This window comes from Apodemus sylvaticus, chromosome 2, assembly GCF_947179515.1.
Source record: "Apodemus sylvaticus chromosome 2, mApoSyl1.1, whole genome shotgun sequence".
NCBI lineage: Eukaryota > Metazoa > Chordata > Mammalia > Rodentia > Muridae > Apodemus > Apodemus sylvaticus.
The window spans coordinates 153,280,900-153,305,102 of record NC_067473.1 but is presented as its reverse complement, the minus strand read 5'-3'; the positions used below and the strand labels follow the sequence as shown (position 1 = coordinate 153,305,102).

Genomic DNA, 24,203 nt, shown 5'->3' with positions numbered 1-24,203 from the left:
GACTAGTCTCCTAGCCTAGGAAACTTGCACCAATGACCGAGCATGAGAAAAGAGTCTGATGACTGTCTTAGTCACACACGTACCCCTGGAGGGAGAAGGAGCAATCAAAAATGACTATAGGATGCAGTCCTTATCTCTGGAAGAGGAGGAAGACTGGGCTGTGGCTCGTGGTAGAGAGCACACAGGAAGCTCTAGGTCCCATCCTTCTTCACCCCATGAAGAGGGAGGAAGGCGGAGGGGAGACAGAGCTGGAAGATGAGGTTGTGTCACCATTCTGCCTGGGACACAACAGGAACCCTCTAGGCCTGCCCCTCAGCCAAGCATTTCTTGAAACATCTCCTAGGTGATGTTAAGATCCTGATACGGGGAGGGTGTGCTTGTCAGGCTAGGTGAGTGCATTACTGAAATGGGCTTGAAGGTGCATCCATGGCTGTGCAGGCCTAGCAGTGAGGCCTCTGTCACCTCCCTATCCACGCCTAGTCCCCAGTGAGGGCTGTCTGGTCAACTCAGAGCTATCAGAAAGCCAGTCGTTTGGTTGTTGTTGTTGTTGTTGTTTCTGCTTCCCTCTCTTCGTGGCAAGCTTCATCTCCCACCTTCCCCTCCCCCTCCCCCTCTGGCTAGCTGGTTCACTCCCACCTCACCCCTGTAATCCTCTGTAAAAAAAAAAAAAAAAAAAAAAAAAAACGGGGACCTCCACACCCATCCTCCTGTCACTGGTGTTCATTCTGGGAAAGGCAGGATTCCTTGATCCCCTGCCCCCCAATAAAGCAAAGCTCTGGGAGAAAGGCCCCCTAGAAAGTGAGCATTGCTGGGGCTGAGCTGCTCCCAGGAGTTCTCTGTAGAGATACAGAGTTTCAATGTTACAGTACAGCGAAAAACCTGCGTGGTTTTCTCTGCAGATTCTCCCCACTTGCCCTGCGGCCAGGGACTGGCACGAGCTAGCTGCCTGGCTTTTAACTTGCCAGGTCCACCCAGCATCCTGCTTCCAGACGTCAGGAATGCGCTCCCATCCCTGGCACAGGCAGGGAACTCCGCAATTTCTTCCTTGATGAATGGTTCCAATCTACCACAATTTTCAATCAGTCCTAAAATATAACACAATGATTATTTAAAAACAACAGAAACAAAAACTCTGCGAAGCATTTGGGAATTGTTTGATTGGGTCTAGCATCAGGATTTCCCTTACAGAGCCACTGCATACAAGAGGCTCTGCCCAGAGACTTTGACTATTTCGTGCTACTCAGTAAGACACACACTTGCACACGTGTGCACACACACATACACACACACACACACACACACACACACACAAAACCACCCCAACTCCGATCCCCGGTCCCCAGGTCTTCCAAAGTCAGGTACAGGCAGCTGGTTGACAGCACTCTTTTTACACAACTTGATTCTGATCCTACAGCCAAGTCAGGCTGCCAGGCCTCCTTCACAGACCCAGTTACAGCCTTGCAGCACGCCCTCCCCTTGCTAGGCCTTGATTTCCCCCCTACTTCCTGGGTCAGTCATTGATCCCCTGGCTTGTACCTTCAACTCAAGAATAATGAAGCAGAGCCCTTAGTGGGGAACGCATCTCAAATCAAGACCCTGGGAGGGGTGTTCAAGAGATTAACTGCTCTCTTTCTGGGAGTAGAGGAGCTGTGGCCAGTGAACCTCCGGAGGGAGGGTGGGATGAAGGGGAATCCTGAAGAGGCTAAGAACCCTGGAAATTTCCATTGGGTCCCCTATGGCCATCAAGGCTTAAACCTAAAGAGCAGCAGGAGGGGGCTCTGCAGCCAATCGCCGGCCTCCCTCCCGAACCTAAGGATGCCCCTCCGCCCTCTCCCCTACTCGCCAGACCCCATAGGCTGCCTGGTCCCCAAGCCACAGGCAAACCCAGGAAAGTCCCTCCTCCTCCACCCACTCCTGGGACTCCTAGCTGGGGGCGAGGAGCGGAGGCCGGGCCTAGGAGTGTGGGCGGCTGGCTTGCTGACGAACAGCACAGGATCTCCCGGCCCACGCGCCCCCTCTGCGCTGACGTCACGCTCCCTCGCGGGGGTGGGGGCAGGCCCCCCAGCCTCGGGGAAGCCGCGCGCCCCCGCCGCCCCGTGCGCGCCCGCTGCTGAGTCACGTGCATGGGGGGGGGAAGCCGTCCTCACCTATGTGCTGACCCCCGCCCCCCCCCCCCGCCCCTTGCTGGGCCCTTGACTGCCCCGTGTCTCTCCATACTCCTCTGCCACCCCAGGCGCGCCAGCCAGTCCACACCCCACACTCACTCTCCATCCCTTCCTAACCCATCCCCTCCACCACAGCATGGTGGCCGCACCTCCTCCTCAGAACTGGCAATAGGTGTGGGGCAAGGTTACCTGGTGCCTACAGAGCCCTTGCCTGGCCTTCTGAGGTCTAGCCTAGTCTGCCTGGGGATTCTTTTTTGGAGAAGGGGAAGTAAAGGCAGGTGTGACAGGGTCTTAGTTGAAGATAGTTTTGCAAGTCAAGATTTCTGCTCAGCATTCTCTCTCTCCCTCTCTCCTTCTCCCTCTCTCTCCCTCTCTCCCTCCCTCCTTCTCCCTCTCCTCTCCCTCTCTCTCCTTCTCTTCCTCCCTTTCTCCCTCCCTCCCTTTCCCTTTCCCTTTTCTCCCCCTTTCCCTTCCCCACTTTCACACACACACACACACACAAACAGAGAGAGAGAGAAAGAGAGAGAGAGAGAGAGAGAGAGAGAGAGGGGTCTTCTTGTACCCAGCACTCCTGCAGGAGAATCCCACCCTTTTTGCTAAATGGTAGAATTGCAGTCCTAGAATCTCAAAGGGCCTCCTGGTTGGAGCTAAAATGTTAGCTGACTAGAATCCAGGGCTGAGTTCGAATCCTGACTCTGTGATTGTGACCACTGACTATGGGCACTGCCCTGGTATTTCTCTGAGAGGGGAATGGTGATTAAAGTGGCAGGCCAGACATGGACCCACTGAGGACTCCCAATGTGGTACTGGTACTTCCTGTTAACTGGAGACACTTCCGTGGCAAGAACACAGGAAGGACGTGCTTTTGGGGGAGCACCGAGTGCTTGTCCCACCTCCTGAGTAATCTAGCAGGCTCAGAATCTAGGGGACTCCTCCCTCCCTCTTATATGTGGCAGCCTCTCAAATATTTGCGGACAACTTCTTCCATCTGCACCGCACATTCCTGTTCACCTCACCCCTCAGTCCGCACCATCACTGTTTTCTTTCAGACTGACTGTCCTCGAACCTTTCACCACGCATGCCTTTGAGACGACTGACTTGCCTCAGTCACGCCCCAGCACAAAACAAGGAGTGAGCCTCAAGGCCAGAGAGCTCATGGTCACATGTCTTAGGCACACGTAGGCTCCTCCTCAGACTCCGTTCCAGTGCCACAGAGTCGGGGAACTGCTGATCGTGGGCTCTGGGCCTGGGAACCCACTGGCTTTCCCAGCCCTTGGCTGCAGACAAGAACCATCCAACCACACTCAGGTGCCAGGGGACCCTGGCTCTGGGCCTCTGGCCACCTCTACTTCTGCAAAGAGCTTTGCCCCCGCCCCATCCCCAGTGCTTGGACTTTTCATACAGCCTTGGTAAATCCATTTCATCAGTCCAATTATGTCCTTTAATTGTTCTTAATTTGTTCTCTTCAGATACATAGTACATTGATATAGTTTTTCAAAAGTTAAGATGTATATACACTGTTTGATGAAGTATCTCCCCCTCCCCCACCACTTTATAATATAACCAGCCTTACACACACACACACACACACACACACACACACTTCACCTTACCCCCACCACACAGCAACCAGCGTGAGCAATGTTCTCATCTTCCTACTGGTTTTGTCGGTGACTCCAAGCACATGTTTGCACATGGTTCTTTTTGCCCTGCGTGTGGTAACCAGCTGCTGTCCGTGCTTCGTTTTCTCCCCACATTTGTTATCAGAAGAACTGCCTCCACGGCTGCTGAGTTCATTGCACGGCCGTGAATCTTGGCTCCTTGGAGCCTGCTGGAAGGCGCGTTCTGGACAGTTTGCCTCTGTGTGGTCATTTGGTGTATACTTTCCTGTTAGCAAGAGGAGAGAAGGACGGGCAGCCATTACTGAGGGCCTCTAGCTGAAATACCCCTACCCCTCCATGCTATGAACATTGGTAAATTGCAGACGAAGATCCAAGGAGAATGTTTCTTGGGTGAAGAGACCACTGGTTTAGCATGCTTTTGTTTTTTGGGGGCTCTCTTTGCTCTTGGGGTTGGAGAAGTGCCCCCAATAAAATGATGAAAACTTACAGTGTATCTGGCGAGTTAGCTACTCCAGAGAAAGGGCAGGTTGAGAAAACCAGAAGTAAGAAATATGGGATGCGAACAGATGTTGTGAGGTCCACACAGGCACCTTGAGAAAGAGCTGGAGAAAGGAGGCAGCTGCTGGACTCCCAGGGTTCGGCTAGATAAGAGTCTGTGCATACACGGAGAGCCTGGTGGCTGCCTCAGTTTCTGATGCAAAAACAACTTAGGAGAGAAAGGGTTTATTTTAGCTCACACTTTCAGGTCACACGCCCTCCTTGAGGGAAGTTCAGGCAGCAGGAAGCAGCTCTTCACATTATATCCTCAGTCAAGGAGCAGAGAGGAATGAATCAATACATTGTATCTGTGCGTCAAGCTCACCTTGTCCGGTCTTACAGAGGTCAAGATCCTCTGCCGAGGGAATGATGCCACCCAATAGTGGCTCCCACACACGCCCCCTCCCGCAATTAAGGAAATCAAGATAATTCCTCACAGACCAATCTGCGACAGTCTCTCACTGAAACGACCTTCCCACATGACCCTAGACCATACCAAGTTGACAAAAACCAATCATCACAGGGAGGGTGAAGACTGTAGCAGATCTGGTAAGAGATTCTCCACTAGGATGCCACTCTACTCCAGGCAGTTATGGAAATGCATACGGACATCCCAGAACTCTAAGTGGCGGACAAACTTGCTGGGAGATAATGTCTCTGCCAACCTTTGGTGGGTCAAGACCCACTGTGGCTGTATCCTCCACAGGATGGGGTGGAGCATCCCTCAGGGTCCAGTGCAGCCTACATATAATGAAGACCTCTGCCAACAATACCAGTGCTTCTTGCATATTGTGAAGTGTTGAGAAAAAAAAATGACCCATAAGATAATTTTGAGCAAAGAATCCTTATAGAGAACTTTCAATACTGATTTGAGAAGACATTGGAGAGAAGAAGACAGAAACACGGAGTTCAAGTAGGAGGTTTGCAGAAATCCATGAAGAGCATGGTCGTAGCTAGGACGGAGGCAGTGGCAGGAACCATGCTAGGCTGTCCGGTAAGTAGATTAATGTGATTTACATCTTTACATCAGGAGCTACTGTCTCACAGACCAGGCCAGACCCCTTGCAGTCAGCCCCTCTCCAGACACTGTTGCTAGAGTTGACAGACCACCTGTTGTGGTCTGTGGGCTGTCACAACAACTACTTGAGGAGGGAAAAAGAATCACAAGCAACCAAAATATAGGCACTTAAGTCAGCTGGATACTTACTATCTGGCACTGGATCCTCAGAAACCTTAAGAAAGAAACCTCACTTGGTCCGGAGGAACTGAAAGCTCTTCAGAACCCATCAAGAGATGCCTGTCTGTGGCACTAGGAATTCCCTACTCTTACCCCAAATGACAATGCAGCTTGGAGCCCTTCTTAAGCCTAACCTTACAGCACCTGAAAGAGCCAGAGGTTGTGGATGAGTTCAAGGGTCAAGCCAAAGTCATTAGAAGGGCAGGTGTTGAAATTCAGACAGGTGAAGGTTGAAAGGTCCAGCAGACCCTTGTGGGGGTTGTGGGGAGTATATTGAGTGGGCCTCTGGTTGATCTAGAAACAGAAACTTGAGTCTGCTTTTAAGTCTTTGTGACTGAACGATAAGGGTAACTAAATGAGAAGGGAGGTGGCTAAAGAGGACCAGGGGCAGGACGCTGGCACACACCAGTGCTGGGAAACAGGGAGGAGCTGAGATGCAGTGGCCAAAGGTGGGTAAGAAAAGCTTGGCAAACCCCAGGAATTGCAGCAGAGGCTGTCTGCTAACATGGCCATGCCCAGCAGGGGAAGGAGGAACTGACCAATGCCTTTAGCAATAGTTAAGCAATTGTGACCTGGAGGGCAAACATGATTCGGGTGGGCTTCAGGGAAACAGGGAAGGGGCTTAAGAGAAAAAGCAAACCGGGTGCAATGCAAGGCACAGGCCTGATTTCATCCTGATTTAAATGAAGCAACTGCAAAGAGACATTTTTCAGGCAACCAGGGAAATTTACATGCAGACAAGGTATTAGCAGAGATTAGAGAATTACCATTAATTTAAGTAGGTGTGATAATGATACTGTTATTATATCTTTTAAAAGTTCTCACCTGCTAGAAATGCATGCTGAATAAAATGATGTTATTTCTGGGGTTTGTTTTAAGGGGAAAAAAAAATACTCCACCAAAATGCAGGGATGAAGATTCGCCAGCGGTGTTTGAAGTTTCCCGGGGAAGGAGTGTAAAAGGTAGATAGGATGCAGAGGATTGCATAGAGCGTGTGAAGCGATCTCTTTGATGAATTTTGCCGTGAAGGGTTGTGAAAACTGGGGTGACGTGACGGAGGCGCTGCTCTTTACAATGCAGGAAAGTGTACTCTGTTCAGCAGCACGCCAGCCAGCTCCATGTACTGGCCACCCACTGCAGGGAAATTCCTAACCTAAGCACTGCAAAAGCAATCAGCAAAGGCTCCCGGAGGAAAATAATTGTTTAATCACTGTAAGTGCACAGGAAATGTGAGCATGCACTTACCACGGGGTGGGCGCCACATAAATGCCCTACAGACTTTCTCTCAATATGTCCTAGTAAAAGGTAATGAGTCCGCTCCATTCCACAACCCACACCACATGGGGTTGCTGTTCGGATTGAAACCCAGGCAGAGGCTCTGGTGTTGAGAGCCTCTCTTCTCCTCTGCCGCCTATGGATGACTACACTTGCAAGCATCCAAGCTTCCCAGGGAAGGTTTTACAAAATGCACCTTGTCTGGGTATCTGCCCTGGACTTGGTCCCAAGGGAATGAATGCTTTTAGAAGGGGTTCAAATTAAGCCCTGGGATTCTGTCGCCGCTCCCTGCTTATGAGCCATTAGGCTGGAGCGGCCCAATACATTCATTTGCCAGCACATACTCCCCTAATTTCATGCTTGGAACAAAGCGAGAAACCCAGTGCATTGCTGAATAGGAAAAGGATGGGGAGAGAAGGAACAAAGGGTGTTTCTGCTGGGGATGGACAATTTTATTTATGTGCCTCAGGGAGGAGTCAGTGTCTATTGAGGTAGACTGTGTCTCTTGAGCACCTCCTGCATGCCAGGCTCTGCTGGCCATCGGCACTGGGGACTCCCCAGCAGATCAAAGGCCCCGCCATTGTGCGTGTACACATCTCCTCAAGGCGAGGAGGTGAACAATAAATATAACAAGGAAACCTGTGCCGGTGCCATCGAAGCTCCTAAGAATTGAAAGGGAATTAAAGGGTGGCTGGGAGGAGAGCTGTGCTGTTAGGCAGGATCCCCTGGGGAGGTGACATTTGAGCGGAGAAAAATTAAAACCTGCAGTAGAAAACAGGTGCCAAGCTTGGCTGCCGGCATTGGAAACCCCCGGGCTTGAATCTACAACACCTTTCTATAGGGAAAGTAGTTCGTACAAAGACTCAGGGCTAGAAGACGAGCGTGTTCTCTAAGAAAACAAGAAGGGAAGGAGAGTCTAGAGACCTAGATGGGTAACAGCAGGAAAGATGAACGGAGCCCGGGCTGGAAAGGGCTTACGGGAAGAGCTTGTGGGTGGGAGATTCATGGGAAGTCAGGGGGGGGGTCACTGAGCAGAGGACTGATGTCATCCTGTAGCACACTAGAGAGCTGAAGGGCTGAGAGCCAAAAATGAGAGGTAACTCACTGATTCCACATCCGGTCCTGAAATATTTCATTTCTGTCGTGCATGGCATTTATGAGCATTTATTACCTCATTGATCTACATAGCCCCAGCGGGAATGCATTACTACCCCTATTCCACAGAGGTAGAGTTTGACAGACAGAGAAATTTGGGTGACCTATCCAAGGCCATAGAGAACAAAGGAAGAGCCATCTTTCGGCCCTGCACACAAGCTCTGTAGTCTGTTAAATCCTGACCTGGCTGTCTCAGTCTTAGGGAAGAGTCCCTCTTCCCCAAGCAAAACCCAGTCTTGGACATAAACCAGGGTTTTGGGACAAAAAGGCTGGTGGCACCAAGCCCATATGACAGTTGTTCATGTTGTCATAGCTGTGAACTTGGCTGTTGGCCAGCTTGTCTCTGTCACGCCAGGCAGGACTGGTGAATGTCACCCACATGTAGCCATGGGGTGATGGCTTACAGGTCATCACAGAACTTTGACCATATCCATGGTGTGTATGGTCAAGAGGGCTCATGCAGATAATAAAACATCCTGGGTTTGACCTCAGTGTACATGCACGCAGGTAACATGTAAGCACATACAATCCTGTGTATGAAAACGAGGACATGTGAGGCTGGCTACACAACCAAGAGTGAGTGTGTGTGGATGTGTTTCTGTGTGCAAGATTGTGCGAGGATGGGTTTGCTGGGCTAGAAGTTTAGGTGAAAACTCTGCCTTTTTATGAAGTATCCTGAATGTGTGCATGAAGTTAGGAATGTGGACATGGATGTGCTGACACCAAGAAGGGTGTGTGTGTGTGTGTGTGTGTGTGTGTGTGTGTGTGTGTGTATTTGTATGTGTGAATCTTTGCTCACCAAAACAGGTGTGTACAAGTATGTTGAGTGTTACATTTTGACTCATTTATCAGAAGAAAGTAGGCATTTCATGAGCCTACAAGTTAAATTTGTACTGTGAGCAGAGTTAGCGCTTAGAAGTTGACACTATGAGACAGGTGATTGGCTGGGAGAGGTCCAATGTTTTTGTCTAATTCTAGAGCTTTTTCTATAGAAGACATAATCAAGGGTCTTCCATTCACAGCCCAGAAGCCACTCACCCCCATCCCCCACACCCCTCTCCTCAGAGGCCTGGAGTAGAGGAGTAGAGTATAAGAGACACCAGAGGAAGTGTGAGGTTATGCAAAAGGCACAGCTGAAGTCTTAGCAGTGGGTCCTTGGGAGGTCATGAGACCCCTCTTAACTCCGATTTTCCATCATCCAAATGACACCAGTCCATAATTATAGTTATTAACATGATATATTAACAGGCTGTGCTATTAAGAATATATTAGGCATGGAGCTCTTCTTAGGACATGACCATGAGGCAGGAACACTGCACAAACGCAGTTCCCATCATTGTGTGAGACTTAACCATTCCTGAAGACGTGCACACAATTGAAGGAAGGTGAGTTTAAGGTTCCTGCAGCTCTGGTGCTGAGCATCAGGCCTCAGGGTGAGGCAGCCTCTAGAGCTGACACTGGCGTGACAGCCCTGATTCACCCTATGGAGTCATCTTTGCTCGGCAGCCAGGCTCAAGTCTGCCAAGTAATGGAGACGTATCCTTTGAGGGAAGCTGGCAAGATGCAATGAAGGCTCAGCTCTGTAACTCGTGAGGTGCTGCCAGCCTGGTGCTGGAAGGCCACCTAGGTCCTGTCAAATCTGATGGGGGCTCAGATTAAACCAGACTCTGAGCCCACCAGCTAACTGCCCGGGCTTGCAAAGTAGAAGCAGAGAAGGCAGTGTGAGCCCTGACCTTCTGGGGCTGCGGTAGGTGGCTAGAGGGGAGAGGGAAAGGTAGGTGAGACTTGGAGGCTCACTCGACTTGCAAACTGAGTTTCTTTCTGTTCTAAGGGAATCTCCCCAGAGCCTTCCAGACGGGTGTGAAGTGAGTGTTACACTGAGGAGATATATGGAAAGGGATTATATGCCTTGAGCCTGTGGTGGCAATGATGAATAGGTTCATAGGTATATGGCATGCACTGGTGCTTTCATCGTGTGTGTGTGTGTGTGTGTGTGTGTGTGTGTGTGTGTGTGCGCGCGCGCACGCTTGCTTGATTCCCCCATTGCTTTCCAGTCTCTCAGGAGCCAGGATTTATTTATGGATTCTATGACGAGTAGCGGCTGCTCTATCATGTGCCTGGCCATGTCCTGCCCTGGATGTGGAAATGAATTGGCCACAGGAGTGGCTCTGGAAAGCTCATTCTAGTGTAGGGAGCTGTGCGATGCATATAAACCTCAGCAATGCACCAGGAAAAAAACTGGACGTTGCATCCGGTTTGTCATCCGGAGAGCCGCTGAGAGCTCGCAGGGACGTGCGTGCGTGCTTCAGGGTGTCTCTGCAACAGCTGAGCAGCTCGGGCTGAAAGAGGTCAGGGATGCTGCCTGTGGATCCAAAGCCATCTCAGTGAGAAGACAGCATCTGAAGGCAAGCCTCACAAATCTACAGCCTACCGCTGTTCTGGGAACCGTGCCTTCTGCTATGATTTGAGGCAAGGCCTCTGTGAAATCTCTCTCCCCATGAATGAGTGGCTCCCTCCCAGTGTCACATGACTTGCAGGCACACAGCCACACCATGCTGTGAGACTGGTGTCTTAAAACCAAGCCCCAAACTCAGCATGCAATGAAGTCTCTACTTCAAAGAAAACTGCAACCTGCCCAGGGCTTAATGGAGACAGTTCTTTTCTGTTCTACGGTGCCTGAATGAGGGAGGCCCAGCTGGGGCCACAAGCCTTGTCTTTAGGGTGGTCATCACATGGCCAGCAGCTGAGGCTGGTTGGTGGTTCCTTTCTTCGTGGGTCTCTCTGGAGCAGCTGCTTGGACTTCCTCCTAGTGCTGGTTACCTGTTATTACCATTTTTTGGAAAAAAGGATCAGGAAGCAAAATAGCTTACTCCTCTGCCAAGGAGAGAAACCATGATTGGAGGATATTTTTAGGGGGCTCTGACTACTGACTACTGCTAGAGCCGAGTCCACTGGGAACTGGAACATTCCCTCATTTTGGCAATGAAATCATTGGGAATCCCCATGGGAAGGTACTGCTGAGGGTCTGAGGAAGACCTCAGGTTCTAGGGCGTGGACAAGAGAGCAAGGGGAAGGGAGGCTCATTCGGCATCAACTCTCTGGCTAGTGGAAGAAGAAAGGCGAGCTGCCTAGTAGGGAAATCATGGGTTTGTGACCGGAAACGTAAGCAAGTGTTTGTACCCAAACCAAACAGCCCATGAAACAGACAGACTTGAAGTTGGTAGCGGCTGCCATGGATGAAGCTAACACACATTTAAATGCTTTGCGTTTTAACTCATTGCCTTTCCATACCGCTCCTGAATGAAGTTCAGTTTTTGCTCCAGGTTTGGATGTAGTTTGTCCCTGTCAAAATTTGTGCTGAAGTTTGGTTCCCAGTATATTTCTATCTATAAAATCCAAAGGTAGTGTGGCCTTTAGTAAGTGGAACTTAATGGGAAGTGATTGCGTCATGAGCTCTAAGGGATTAATGCTGGTCTCAGAGAAGTAGATTAATTCCCACAAGAGAAGATTAGGTCCCACAAGGGTGGTCTGTCATAACTTAGCTCAGCCTTTCTCAGCTCTCTTGTCCTCATACAGTATGAGCTCTGTCTCACACACACACACACACACACACACACACACACACACGCATGCACGCACGCATGCACATGCACCCGCACATACTCGTGAGTGTACACACACACACACACACACACACACACGCACGCACGCACACACTCGCACATGCACACATCCCTGCCACCTTGTGCCTGTGGCCATGTTCGAGTACAGCTAGGGAGACTCTTCCGTAGCCACACTCCTTGGACTTTCCAACTTCTAAAATCCCGAGCCAGGACATTTTTTGTTTTTTGATACATGCAGCGTCAGAAATTTGGTGACAAGAAACAGAGTGAACACATCTCTTACTAACTCCTTCCACCATGAGGAAAATGGCTGTAAAGTCCACAGCGTTAGGAAGGACTGAATGCTCATGAAGGCTCCCTTTAAGCAGTGATGTAGGGTGGGCTGCAAGGGACACTCTCCTCTACAAGAGCAGGGCTGAATGAGGTGGGGCTGGTTTCTCAGTGACAATCGAGGACTTTGAATTAGAAGGCTTAGATGTTTTATTTGAGGACATAGAGTTGGCTTTTGACACAGAGTCTTGCTCTGAAGCCCATCTGGCCAGGAAGTCATTACTGATTCCAGGGTGACCATGAGCCCATGGTAATTCTCTTACCTCATCTTCTATAAGCAGTGGTTTTCTACCTGTGGGTCATGACCCCTTTGGGGGGGAGGTCACACATCAGATATCTTCCATATCAGATATTTACATTACGATTCAGAACAGTAGCAAATTTACACTTATGAAGTAACCTCAAAATAATTTAAGAGTTGGGGATCACCACAACATGAGGAACTGTGTTAAGGGTCACAGCATTTAGGAAGGCTGAGAAGCACTATCTGGGGTGTTTAGATCACAGGTGTACGCCTCCCAAATTGCTTTTGTTTTTATTTTTGCCCCTTGAAGGAAACATGTCACCCCCAAAATTAAAACTAGTAAGCAGCTCTAATGCGTAGACAGACCACGTGATACTTCCATGAAACAGCAGACTTATGGTCTTTTTTCTCTACTTTCCTCTTAACTTTGATGTTCCTGGAGCGGCAGGTGGTTCATCACAAGACCAGCCTCCTCTTCATGAGGACATCTGATAAGCCTCAGCGTGCTCTCAAGAAGGGTCTGGCTGAAGGGGACAGGCAGATGCCCACTACCCAGGACTCTGTCACCTACCTTTCTCCTGGTGGCAGAAGCAGGAAGATCTGAGAAGGGTACCCCAAAGGAAAGTGAGAAAGCAGCGGGGGCTCCAGATAGAGATGCCAGGCCCTGGCAGCCTCTGGCAGGGCCCTGAAGCTGACTGGGCGGTCACCATGTCCCAAGACTAACACCACATGGCTTTCTGTGCTGTGAGTGCCAGCCCAGGGAAGAGCTGTCATCGCTGGCCATACTGAGATCTTCCACACCCTTCTCTGTTGCTGTCAGAGTGTGTCACTAAGCAGAGGACATCTACACTGACATCTACAGCAAGCTGTGGCTGCCAGTCCCTGAGTAGAGATTAATAGTATTAGAAGTAGTCATTAAAACAAAACAAAACCTGGCTCTACACAGGGCTTAACTTTCTCTCATGATGCCTTCACCCAGAGTCAAATCCCCACCATTCAGTGAAATAAACAATTTGGGGGCAAGAGCCTCATTTACAACGACCATCATTGCATCCCATACAATGCATCCCAGAGCGGGCTGTGGTGCACACAGGTGTCCGTCTTCACATCAGGTAATTCCTGCCACACATCCCAGGCACTCTCGGGCCTCGGGCCTGGCTCCTTAATTTCTCCCATTCCACCCCCAGGTTTCTTCTTGTCCCGTTTCCTAGCCCCTGCACTCCTCCAGCTCAGGGATGAGCCATCTGGTCTCTGCAAAAGCAATCTAGCAGGAGGAAGCAGGAAATATAGCATCTCCTCCTGCAGCTGTGAAGGAGGTTAATACTCAAGTGACCTGGGGTTGTGGGTACAGAGAGGATTTAAAGATGAAATGGCTTAATAGGCTCTGGAAAAAGTAGGAAGGGAGAAAGGGGGAACACAGATTTGGTCTTTTTCTCTTTTAAAACCAGGTCTATTCGGGTGCGATTATATACAATGAAACGCACTCACTCTAACGGCATGGGCTGATAGGCTCCGACAGACGTCTGCCGTTGTGTAACTGCTGTCATTATCAAGATGTAGAGCATTTCCATAGCCCCAGATGACCCGAGTTCCTTCTAAATCAGGCCTTTCCGGTGTGGCCGAAACAGAGCCTATGCCTTTTCTAGACCAGCCTTGGTTTACTGGAGCACGTTGGAAATCCACCCATACTGGGGCATGTGGACTGGTTCCCCTTTACACGGCATGTATTCCCCTGTACAGATAAGTTACAATTTGTTTGTCCCTTTAGCAGATAAAGGGACATTTAAACTGTTCCTTTTCCCCCTACTGTGTGTACCTGCTGCTATAAACAGTGTTGTGTCCCTGTGTGTTCTTATCATGAGTAAATACAGTTGCAGGGGCATATGGCGAGAGTGTATTTAACTTCACCAGAGACTGCCAGACTGCCTTTTTGCCTTCCCACTGGAGATGCGGGCAAGTTCTGGCAACTATACAACCATGGCGACACTTGGTATTGTGGTCAGGAATGAAAGGCCACCTAGATGGCCGCCCACCCCCCTCCTTCATGGTGTACTTTTGTATTTACTGCTGTACTTGTTCCTTTTAAAAGCTCTGCAAGGCCAGATGTTGCTGTTTGCCTGGTGAAACTATTGAGAACATGGGTGTCCTAAAAGATAAGCAACTCGTGAGCACACGGGGATTGGGACCCATGTGTGGGGACTTGCACTGTCTTGCAGCTGTACCACAAGCCAGCCTGGGATAGAGTGATGGCTTCATTAGGGCTCTGTGGACAAATGGGCTGTACTCAGGAACACTGGCCCTTCACACGGACAGGCTGTAGTCGGCTGCCCCAACACAGCCTTGGGCTGCTCCCACCCTAGAAACCCCAGGAGCAAACCTGCTCTTCCTTTCTCCTGTCTCTTGGGTTCCCTCACAGCCTCTGGAACACAGCTCCTTCAGGAAAGGATGGTTCTCCAGAAGGGGAGAAAGAGAAGGAGGAAGAGAAAGAGAGAAGAGGGAAGCTGTATCCTATTGATTAGGGAACCAGGTACAGGCGTTAGGACAATGTCAGGGTAAGCATCGGACCTGAGCAGAGGGTATCACGTGAGGAGGTAAACCTTGAGTTTACTCATGGCTTCCTTCCCAGCTGCAACCACACCAGAGCTTTAGCCTTTGTTAATGTACTGAGAACCAGCCTTGTGCCAGACACTGACCTCAGTTTCCCAAAAGGGTCAGGGCACAACCCCTGAACCAGCCTGTTGAGCTGTCATTGTACCTTACCCGGGCCTTGTGCCTGTATGAACCACTTTTCCTGTTGCTCTTACCAATCAATACTGATGCAAACTACTTATGAGAGGAGATGTTTATTTTGAATCACATTTTCAGTGGAGGAGGGGTCAGGTGGGAGGGCCCAGTGGCTGGGCCAGCTCAGTTGGAATCAGCAGGAGTGTGTGGTAGGGTTCCTCACTGGGCAGCCAGACCAGGAAGCAGGGAGCTCTGGCTCGAACCAGAACCCGGTAGAGTCTTCACAGGCTGGACTTCATGTCTAAAGGGTCCACAGATTTCTGAAACATTATGGCTACTAGCTGGGAACCAAGTAATTAAGCACATGGCTCCCGGAATGTTGCGCTGTAGTAAGTTTGGACAAGTCGCTTACCGTTTTTTTTTTTTTTCTTTTCCTTCTTTCTTTCCTTCTTTTTTTTTTTTTTTTTTTTTTTTTTTTTTGTATGAGGGGCTGGCAGCACACACCATGAAGAGTTGCTGTAAGGAGGGCAGTAAGCACGAAAAAACTTGACACAACACTGGCAGTTTCCAAGCACAAGGCACCTCAGTTGCTTCTTCTATTGAGGGAGTTTTGTTGGGGCTTGGGATTTTGTAAAGATGAACGATCATATGTGTAAAAACATTTAGGAGCAGTATAAAGCGAGAAAACACTGTTACTGCTATTTTCTTCCACATTTACCCATCATTTATCTGTCATCTGTCACTTATCAATCATCTGCCATCCATCCTGATCACCTGGATCCGAGTCCATACCTGCACTCTCCTGGTTTTTCCACTGATGTCCCTTTTGTGGTCCAGGACCTGGACTCCTAGTATATCACATGCAGTTCCTGTGTCTCCTCAGTGTCCTCTGTCAAATTCCATCTCCTGCGGTTTCTATGTTCTCAGAAGTTTGTGGGGCAGTATTAGTGGAGCATCTCTATTTTAGAACCTACAACGTCTGTGTGTTTCTCACGATCACACCCTGCCTCTGATTCCAGAGAAGGAAGATCACAGGGGAAGCCCCTTTCCAATGGCAGCTCCCATTTCCTCTTCACTGAGTAGTTTGTTCCTTGGCCCCCTCCTCAACGCTCCCTTTCGGGATAGGGGGAAGGCAGTCTGCAAAGGATGGAGGTAACATTTAGCCAATGGAAGCTAAGGCCTGCTCAGGTCAGGGGGCTTGGAACATGGTCTTGGGCAGGGGAAGGGATCTGAACCTGCAACTCAGTGTGGGCTAAAACCTCAGTGGAAGACAAGGAAGAACACTTTGGGAGAGTTGGGGAGGCTCTGGGGAAGTGGATAAAGGGGCAGTGGGAAAAGGGTGGAAACCTCAGCCTCCAAGGGACCCCAAAGCGTAATGTTCAACAAAGACTCAACCCCAGCAGCATCACCAACTAGCCACACCTGGAGACTAGAAGGCTTCCCAGGCTGGTACCAGCCGTGGCATGTGTCAGTGCAGTTAGAAAACTGACGGTCTGGGCCCCTCAGCACCTGCCTTCCATGACTGGACAGCACAGCAGCCCCAGCCTGCCTCAGAAACAGTGCCTCAGGCACTCTGTGTCAGCTGGTAACTGCGACATGCTAGGGTCTCGCTCCTGAAGTGCCATCCCCCTGGCTCAGCAGCAGGCTGCTTGCCTGCCCATGTGATTATGGCCTTGCCAGGAACTCTAAGCCTCCTATGGCCACAGGAGCAGTGGATGGACTGGGACTGGATGTGTAGGCGAGGCTTTACCTGCACACTTGATTGACGTGCCCCATCTCCCGTTGCTGGGGCCCTGGGCCCGTCTGCCTCCTGCAATAGTCCGGCCTTCAACTCCCCTTTTCAAGCCAGCAGGTTCTGGATATTATTACAATGTCTTTGGTTCCAGACAGTTCCCTATAAAGTTTCTGATTTGTCCTAGGAAGCCAGAGCTGGAGGAGGAAGTGGAGGAAGCTGGAAGACTGAGAATAGGATATTTCTAGAGACATTGTCTCTGTCCTGGGCCTCGGGTCTCATTTTAGCATAAGTGGTTAGAGACAGACATTTACTTCCCCCCACTTCCTCCTCCTTTTCCTCCTCCTCCTCTTCCTTCTCTTCACTATTATTATTTTCTCTCCCCATCGCCCTCTCTATAGGGGGTCCCCCTCCTCCTCTTTCTCCTCCTCTTTCTCCTCCTCTTCCCCCTCCTCTTCCTCCTCCTCTTCACTATTATTATTGGCTCCCCCTGGCCCTCTCTCTGTGGCTCCCCCTGGCCCTCTCTCTGTCGGGGTTTATGTTCACATGTGCACGTTCCTGTGAATGCGGAAGTCAGAGGTTGACACGAGGTATCTTCCTCCATGAATTTCCTTTTGCTTTTTTGGGGGTGGTTGGAAGCAGATTTCTGCGGGGAGATTGGGAGCAGCTTCTTATTGAACATGGGCTGGCTGACTGGAAAGTTTCTGGGGATCTTCTTATCTCTGTGCCCGGCAGCTAGAGTGCCGTCTGGGTACCTGAACTTGGGTCTGAATACTTGGGTGACAAGCACCTAACTCCTGAGCCTCCATTCCAGCCCCAATTATTCTCTTCATTGCCCTTTTGTTTATTCTTTGGCCATATTAGACATTGAATTCGTGCTCTTAGACATGCCACACCTTCATTCTCTCATTGACCTCAGCCCTTGCCTTTTTATAATGCCATATTAACTGAATAACAAATTAACAAATCTATAATCATAGGCTATATCCTAACCTATAATCGACAATCCTTTAAATTAAAAAATTCAAGATAAAACCAATATGTGATTGCTGAAGTGACATCAGTATTTGTTTGGTTTCTGAGACTCTGTCCCCATCCAAGTATATATTCAGTTTTATGTATTTACAGTAATAGCATAAGCATGAATTTATAGATGACTTTTTGACATTCTTTTGATCACTGTCACACCAAGCGTTGCTGTCTCTCTTGTACGTCTGACCCCTTCTCTTTTTGTCTCAGCTTCATCTGCTGCAGTCGCCAAAGCTAACAGCTTAGTTTGCACATAAAACACTGAGTGTGCACATGTAGAATTCACATTCAGGGATGTCCTAGTTTGCATGCTATTGCTATGATAACCACCGTGACCAAAGGCGACTTGAGTAAGAAAAGGTTTATTTGGCTTACACTTCAATATAACAGCCCATCGTTGAGAGAAGTCAGAGCCGGAACTTAAAAAGGAACCTGGAGGGAGGAGCTGACGCGGGGACCACCAAGGAGCAAGGGATCACCATACACTGCCTCGCATCCTGTGACTTGTTCAGCTTGCTCTTTTCTCCAGCCTGGATCACCTGCCCAGGAGTAGCACTTCCCACAGTAGCCTGGCTGCTCCCACATCAATGATTAATCAAGAAAATGCCTCCCACAGGCTTCCCTACAGTACAATCAAATGCAAGCATTTTCTCAATTGAGGTTCCCAGATTTTCCAATTTAGCCCTAAGTGTGGACATCTGTTCTCAGACCAAGAGATAAAGTTCTGGTTCTTTTGGATAGGCATGTAATTACAAGGTGTGGATGAAGGTCTCACAGGTTTATCACCCATTCCTTGCTACCTGGAGTGTTGTTTCTAGCTGTACTTTCTTCCCACAAAACAATGCTCCCTTAAACATTTGGAATAAATACCTTTCTGAGAAATATTTGAGTCCTTGCAAGTATAAAAATCCTAGCAGTCGTATTTCTGGATGGGAAGACATGTCCTTTCTAATTCCCCTAAGCAGCTATAAGAATTCATATCTACTCAGGCAGAGCGAGAGCCCCTGTCTCCCACAGCCTTTAACACTGGGAGTTAGCCGTCTTGTTAATGTTTGCTCATCTGATGGATAGACTATGGTACCTCAGTGCTAGCTTAATTTGCACTTTGCCAGTTACAAGCTATGTGGAACATCTTTTCATATGTCAATTGACTCCTTAGATTTCCTCTTCTTCCAAGAACTATTTCCACATTTTTCCTCTCTTGGCTCAGTCTTTTCCTTGTGGTTATATTAGAACTCAATGTAAGAAGACTATTAACTCGACAGAACAGTCGAGAGAAGCCATTTGAGGGGCAAGAGGTTTATCCTAGCAGTTTTAGAAGTCACAGTTCAACATAGTAGGGAAGACATGGGGACTGGAGCAGCTTAGACCATGGTGGTGGAAACCACTCTTCTGTGGTAGTGTAGATTTGCAGTGTGGCTTTATCCATATGCTAGAAGATCAGGAAGCAAGAGACAGGACCAGAAAGAGCTCCCAGGTGCCCATCTCTATCAGTCATGCCTCTTATCCTAAAGGTTCAACAGCCTTCCCAAACAGCACCACCAGTTAGTTAGACCAAGTGTCTAAACACAGGAGCCCACGACGAACATCAGACTCAAGTCTTAACACCTTCTGTACATGGTGCAAAATGTCTTCCCAGTCTACTGCCTTTGCTAATAGTATTGTTGTATAACACTAGGGTTTCACTACACAGTACTATCTAGCTTTGAATGTGTTATGTGGCTCAGGCCGGCCTCAAACTGGCCCATCTACCTCATCTTCTGATGCAGCACAATGCCAGCATACCTTTTCCGTATTTGCTTCTTTGTTCTCTGTTTTGTTCAAAAACATATCCCCAACTCATAAACTATAGTTCTGTTTCCTTCTGATTTTGTTCTTGCTTAAACATATGCTCTCTGTGTTATTGTGTTCATCTGCTTAAGGCAGGCTCCACCGCTACTTTCTTCCATGGATATAGCTGAATGTGGTGCCCTATATAATCTCTGATTTTAGAACTTGGGGACTCTTAAGAGGTGCCTGGGTGGCAGATTCCAAACTTGGGTCTGGAGGAGGGGTCTGCAAAGTGGCACAAAATCCTGCTCCCCAGAGACATAACTGTTCCCCTTTTGTTGTTCTACAAAATGTGCTTTAAGTAAAATGTTGGTTTGGACAAGGTACTCTGGACCTAAAGGAGGTCTGAAACCCTCTTTCAGATAACCCAGGATCCATCTAGACTGTCAGGTCTAGACATAAGAAAGGAGAGTTGACAACAGGACAAGGTAACTTCACCCAACAACAAGTATAGTATTAGTTCCAAGTTGGCTGAAAGCAGGTACCAGAATCACAGTATGTTAGCAGGGAGGGGACTGTGGCAGTCTGCAGTTTATAAAGGAACCTGGTGCTTGAACCCCTTCCAGACCACATGAACTCAGAGTCCCTGGGGTGCAGAACCTAGAAGCTGGTATATTTTAAAATCTGGTGGCTCTAATAGGCAGCTAGGGTTGAGAACCTCCTCTCCAGTTCAACTTCCTAATCTCAGTAAAAGTGCAACTTGTCTCAATAGAGCCAATAGGTGGAGGCCGGCAGAGATAAAACAGCTGGCGGCGCCATTCGGAGTTCCAGTGAGAACTCGCACGTCCACTGTTTCACCGCCGTCAGGCATCTTACTGACATCTCTCACCAAGCAGCACACGCAGAACTTCCAGGAGGCAACACAGAGTCGTCTGCAGGCTTGGAGGCTTTGCATGAGTGCAGTGAGCTTTATAGAGGTTTACAGATGCCAAGTCTTCATGTTTAGACCTTACAGAGCTTCTAAGGAACAGGATCGGAAAGAATTAGGATAAAGAGGTCTCCATGAACAGAGAATCACGGGTGGGAGCCTCCTGTAGAGATGCTCTCTGCAGTACAAGAGCCGGAGACCAGGGAGACTGTGCTAAGGGCCGGTGTTTGAATTGGTTCAAGAATAACTGGGAAGACCTGGATATACAGACAGTGTGTTCTGCAAACTCTTCCCAGAGCCATGTTTGGTTGTGGGGGGTTTCAGATAGGGCATCCAGGTTTGGGGGGGGAGATGCTGAGGGGTCTCAAGAACTGGGCTCAGCCTGGCTTACACTCTGACCTTCTCCCCCTCTCTGCCTGCAGGAATGAGACCGTGCTGCACCAATTCTGCTGCCCCGCCGCTGACACCGAGCAGAAGCCTGCCTGCTCCGACCTGGCTTCCCAAAGGTGCAAACTGGACCTCCCTCCGCTCCCTGCCGCCCTCCTTCCTCCCTGAGCCCAGCATCCAACATGAGCTGCTTTGGCCTCCTGTTAGTCTTGTGTGGTCTGCTCGCTTTTCCTCTGCCTTCCCATCCTCCCATTCCTCTTTCCTTCCTCTGGGCCTCCGTGAGTGATTCCCACTCTTCAAGGTCATTATTCCCCCATTGCTCTCTACCCAGCCATAGTCCTTCCTTCTGATCAGCTTGCATAAATTATGGATTTGGCAAACAAGAGAGATGATTTTGGCTTTATACATGTGGGTATTCCTTGTGCCCGGGCGGTTGGACTCAGTGGATGCTCAACCCATGCTCTGCCTGGCCTCCCTGTGGCAGATTCAGTTTTCCTACTGATCTTTCTCCTTCCAAAATGGAGCCAAGGAGACTGGCTTTAATTGTAAGGATTTCTCAACTCTCACTGGGCTGGCTGACAACCTGGAGAGGAAGGGCAGTGGAGACACGGCCGGGCTTGCTGTCCCTGTCCTGTGCTGTCCTCATTCTGTCTAAACCAGTCACACTCCCTCCTGCCTCAGTCACCTTTGCTCGTGGTCCTGTCACCAGGCTGTCACCACACCCCTTCTGTGTGTCTCTCCCTCCCTGCCTTGTGTTTTTAGCAGCCCTTCTCCTCCTCCTCACCCACATCACTGACACCTCCATCTTTCCTTTTCTCTCAGTCTCTGTCGATCTCTCGTGTTTCTCTTTCCTTCGAATCACATGTTTTCTGGCTCCATATTGAATCTCCAAACATGGAAATGACATTAATTCTTTAACATCCCATTCTTTAACATTTCCTCATCTGTAGAGTAAAGGGCTGGGTCTGTCTAGAACGTAGTAGTGTTACATGTAACGTCACAGATCTCTGAGTAGCTCCGTGAGGCAGAGCAGGCCTGCTGTGCACGGGAGCCTCCCTGGAGAGGGAGGCTGATTCACGACGGCCAAATGTAGTCAATACCAACACCTGGGCCTGAACTTGAGGGCTTGAACTCTCAATACATACATTTTCATATTTGAGATTCCATGATTCTATAATTGTATCCTTTTCACTCCTTGGGAAACATGAGGAATATAGAAAAGCACACACACACACACACACACACCAAAAGGCATTGCTACTCAGATGTCCTTAAGAGGAGTAACAGAAAAAGACAAGACTCTGAGGCAGATACTAGGGCCTGACAGAGGGATACATAGACTGGGTTCTTAAATCCAAGGCTTAGGAAGAGGTGGGGGTTCCCTGAAGGTGGCCTGGATGGAGGAGAGGAGACAAAATGGAAGAGCTAGGTGTGCTCCATTTTCCACGATCTCTCCCAAGTTTTGGAGCATAAGACACACAAGGCTCACTTGGCCCCTTGAGAAGCCCCCTGCTCCCATCTAGGAGGGCACCGGGATAACAAAGTGAAAACAGCTCATCAGGAAGTTAGAAGAGCAATGGGCGACACAAGAGGAGGGGAGGGGAGAAAAGAGGAGAGGAGTTCTGAAGGGACACGGGTGACACCGCAGGACGAGATAGAGGGCACTGGCTCCTTCCTTTGGACGGTCACTGTTCTGTAGGCAGAGTAGGAGAAGCGGCCTCCTGCCCAAGCAGTCAGCACCATCTTCTGTGAACAGTGAGCTGGTACTGCCTAAGCACAAGACTCCTTTGGGAAGGGAGAACAGGGATGCTAAGGCCGGGGTGGGGTAGACTCTGTCCTTGTCTCTTTTATACTCTCACGGTCTTCCGTGTCCTGCTGCATGGCCCACCATATCCAGCAGCATCAGGAAGGAGTGCAGAGCCCCGTAAGGGTGAAGGTTTTCAGAGCTTGGAGTGGGTGGTGGGAAAACCCTTCTCCTACTTCCCAAAGGTTTGCTGTGCCTCTGCTAGGGCAATGGGCTTCGAGACGGGAAGTATTTGGGGAAGAAAAACAAGAGGTGTCTTAGGAATGTTCCAGAAGGGCCTCTTAGGCCCCTGCATGGAACAGAGTCATTTCTACATGAGACAGGCAGTCATCTCGAATCAGTAGCCTGTCTCCAGATTTCAGCTGTAGTCCCATCTGTCTGGCTTATAGTTTCCTATAGTGTGTTTTATCTATTTGTTTGATGCTAGCTTCTTGGATCCTCTGGGAGGACTGCTCAACAGCTCATATGTCTGTTGGTTTCTGGGAAAACTCCAAACTAAGACAAATCTTCTCCCATTAGAATCCCAACATCTGCTCCTGAGCCTTATACAGCTCTTCAGTCTGTTCTTTGGACCAGTCATCCCACCTCCAGAGACAATAGACTAAACTTACCGACGGCTCATCAGGAAGACCGTGTCAAGGCCAAAGAGCAGACTATAGGCTAGCACAGGCATGCCAGAGCCTCTGCACTGCCCTTAAACATCTTGCCATGGCCAGACTCGTTTCCCACTATCTCTGTCAGTCTCCAGACAGAGGACTTGTGAAGACAAACGTAACTGGCCTCAACAGAAGATTTTGAGTGACAAAGAATCCAAAACCAGTCAGTAAGATCATTTATCCAATTCTGGAGTCTCTTCCTCCTCTTTTTCCTCTGCTTTTCAACTGAGGTCAAGGTGAACAAGTTTGTAGCATATCATTCTCCTATTGCAGGGCTGAATCAGGGACTTACCTGTTTCTTAATCCTCAGGCTCTTCTCTTAGAGGATGCAAGAATTTACCTACCTGTTCAATTGTGTTATCTTGAGGCCAACACTGTAGACAGAAAGTCACAGAGGTCTAGAGGAACCCCTACTGACTCCCAAAGAAGTAGAGAAGCCCAGGGAAGAGAGGGCAGCTTCCCTAGGTCCCCAGCTGGTAGCTGTGTCAGGAATGAATCTCTCTAGACCTGGAGCCTGCCAGCGAGCATTGCTTGTTGGCGAGGGAAGAACTGAAAATGAGTAACTCTGAAAGCTTGTCTGTGAAGGGGAGGCAGCGACGGGCACCAGGGAGCCAGGTGCAAAGGAGCCATTGTGGACTGGCTGAGGCTGCTGCAGCAAGATGAGGAGACTGACTCCTACACAGCTCGGACAGACGGCCTGTGCCTGCTAGCCAGGGAACTGAACCCTCAAGCGGGAGCCTGGGGAGCTAGAGGAGCCCCACTCCGCAGCAGTATCATATTGTATCCCTGTGACCAGGCAGAAAACAGCAGCTATGCGCCAGTTTCTCCCCCTCTTCCCACCGCTGGCTGGGAACCTGGTGCTGGCCCCTCCCTCCCTCCCTCCCTCCTCCTCACTACTGTGAAAACAGGGCTGTGCTCTGGGAGCTGAATAAGCTTGTAATTGCAGCTACCACTGACATTCAGAACAATGGCTGACCCAAAAGCT

At 49.4% G+C, this 24,203-nt stretch overlaps 1 protein-coding gene across 2 annotated transcripts in view; it reads left to right on the top strand.

Moving 5' to 3' along the window:
• The window catches only part of Iqsec3 (IQ motif and Sec7 domain ArfGEF 3), a 94,967-nt gene that overhangs the window by 8,415 nt on the left and 62,349 nt on the right, over positions 1 to 24,203 (top strand). For both annotated transcript variants that reach the window (XM_052172653.1, XM_052172654.1), the window contains exon 2: positions 20,794 to 20,877. In XM_052172653.1, the coding sequence (XP_052028613.1) occupies positions 20,794 to 20,877 (84 nt within the window). The remainder of the gene's footprint in view (positions 1 to 20,793; positions 20,878 to 24,203) is intronic.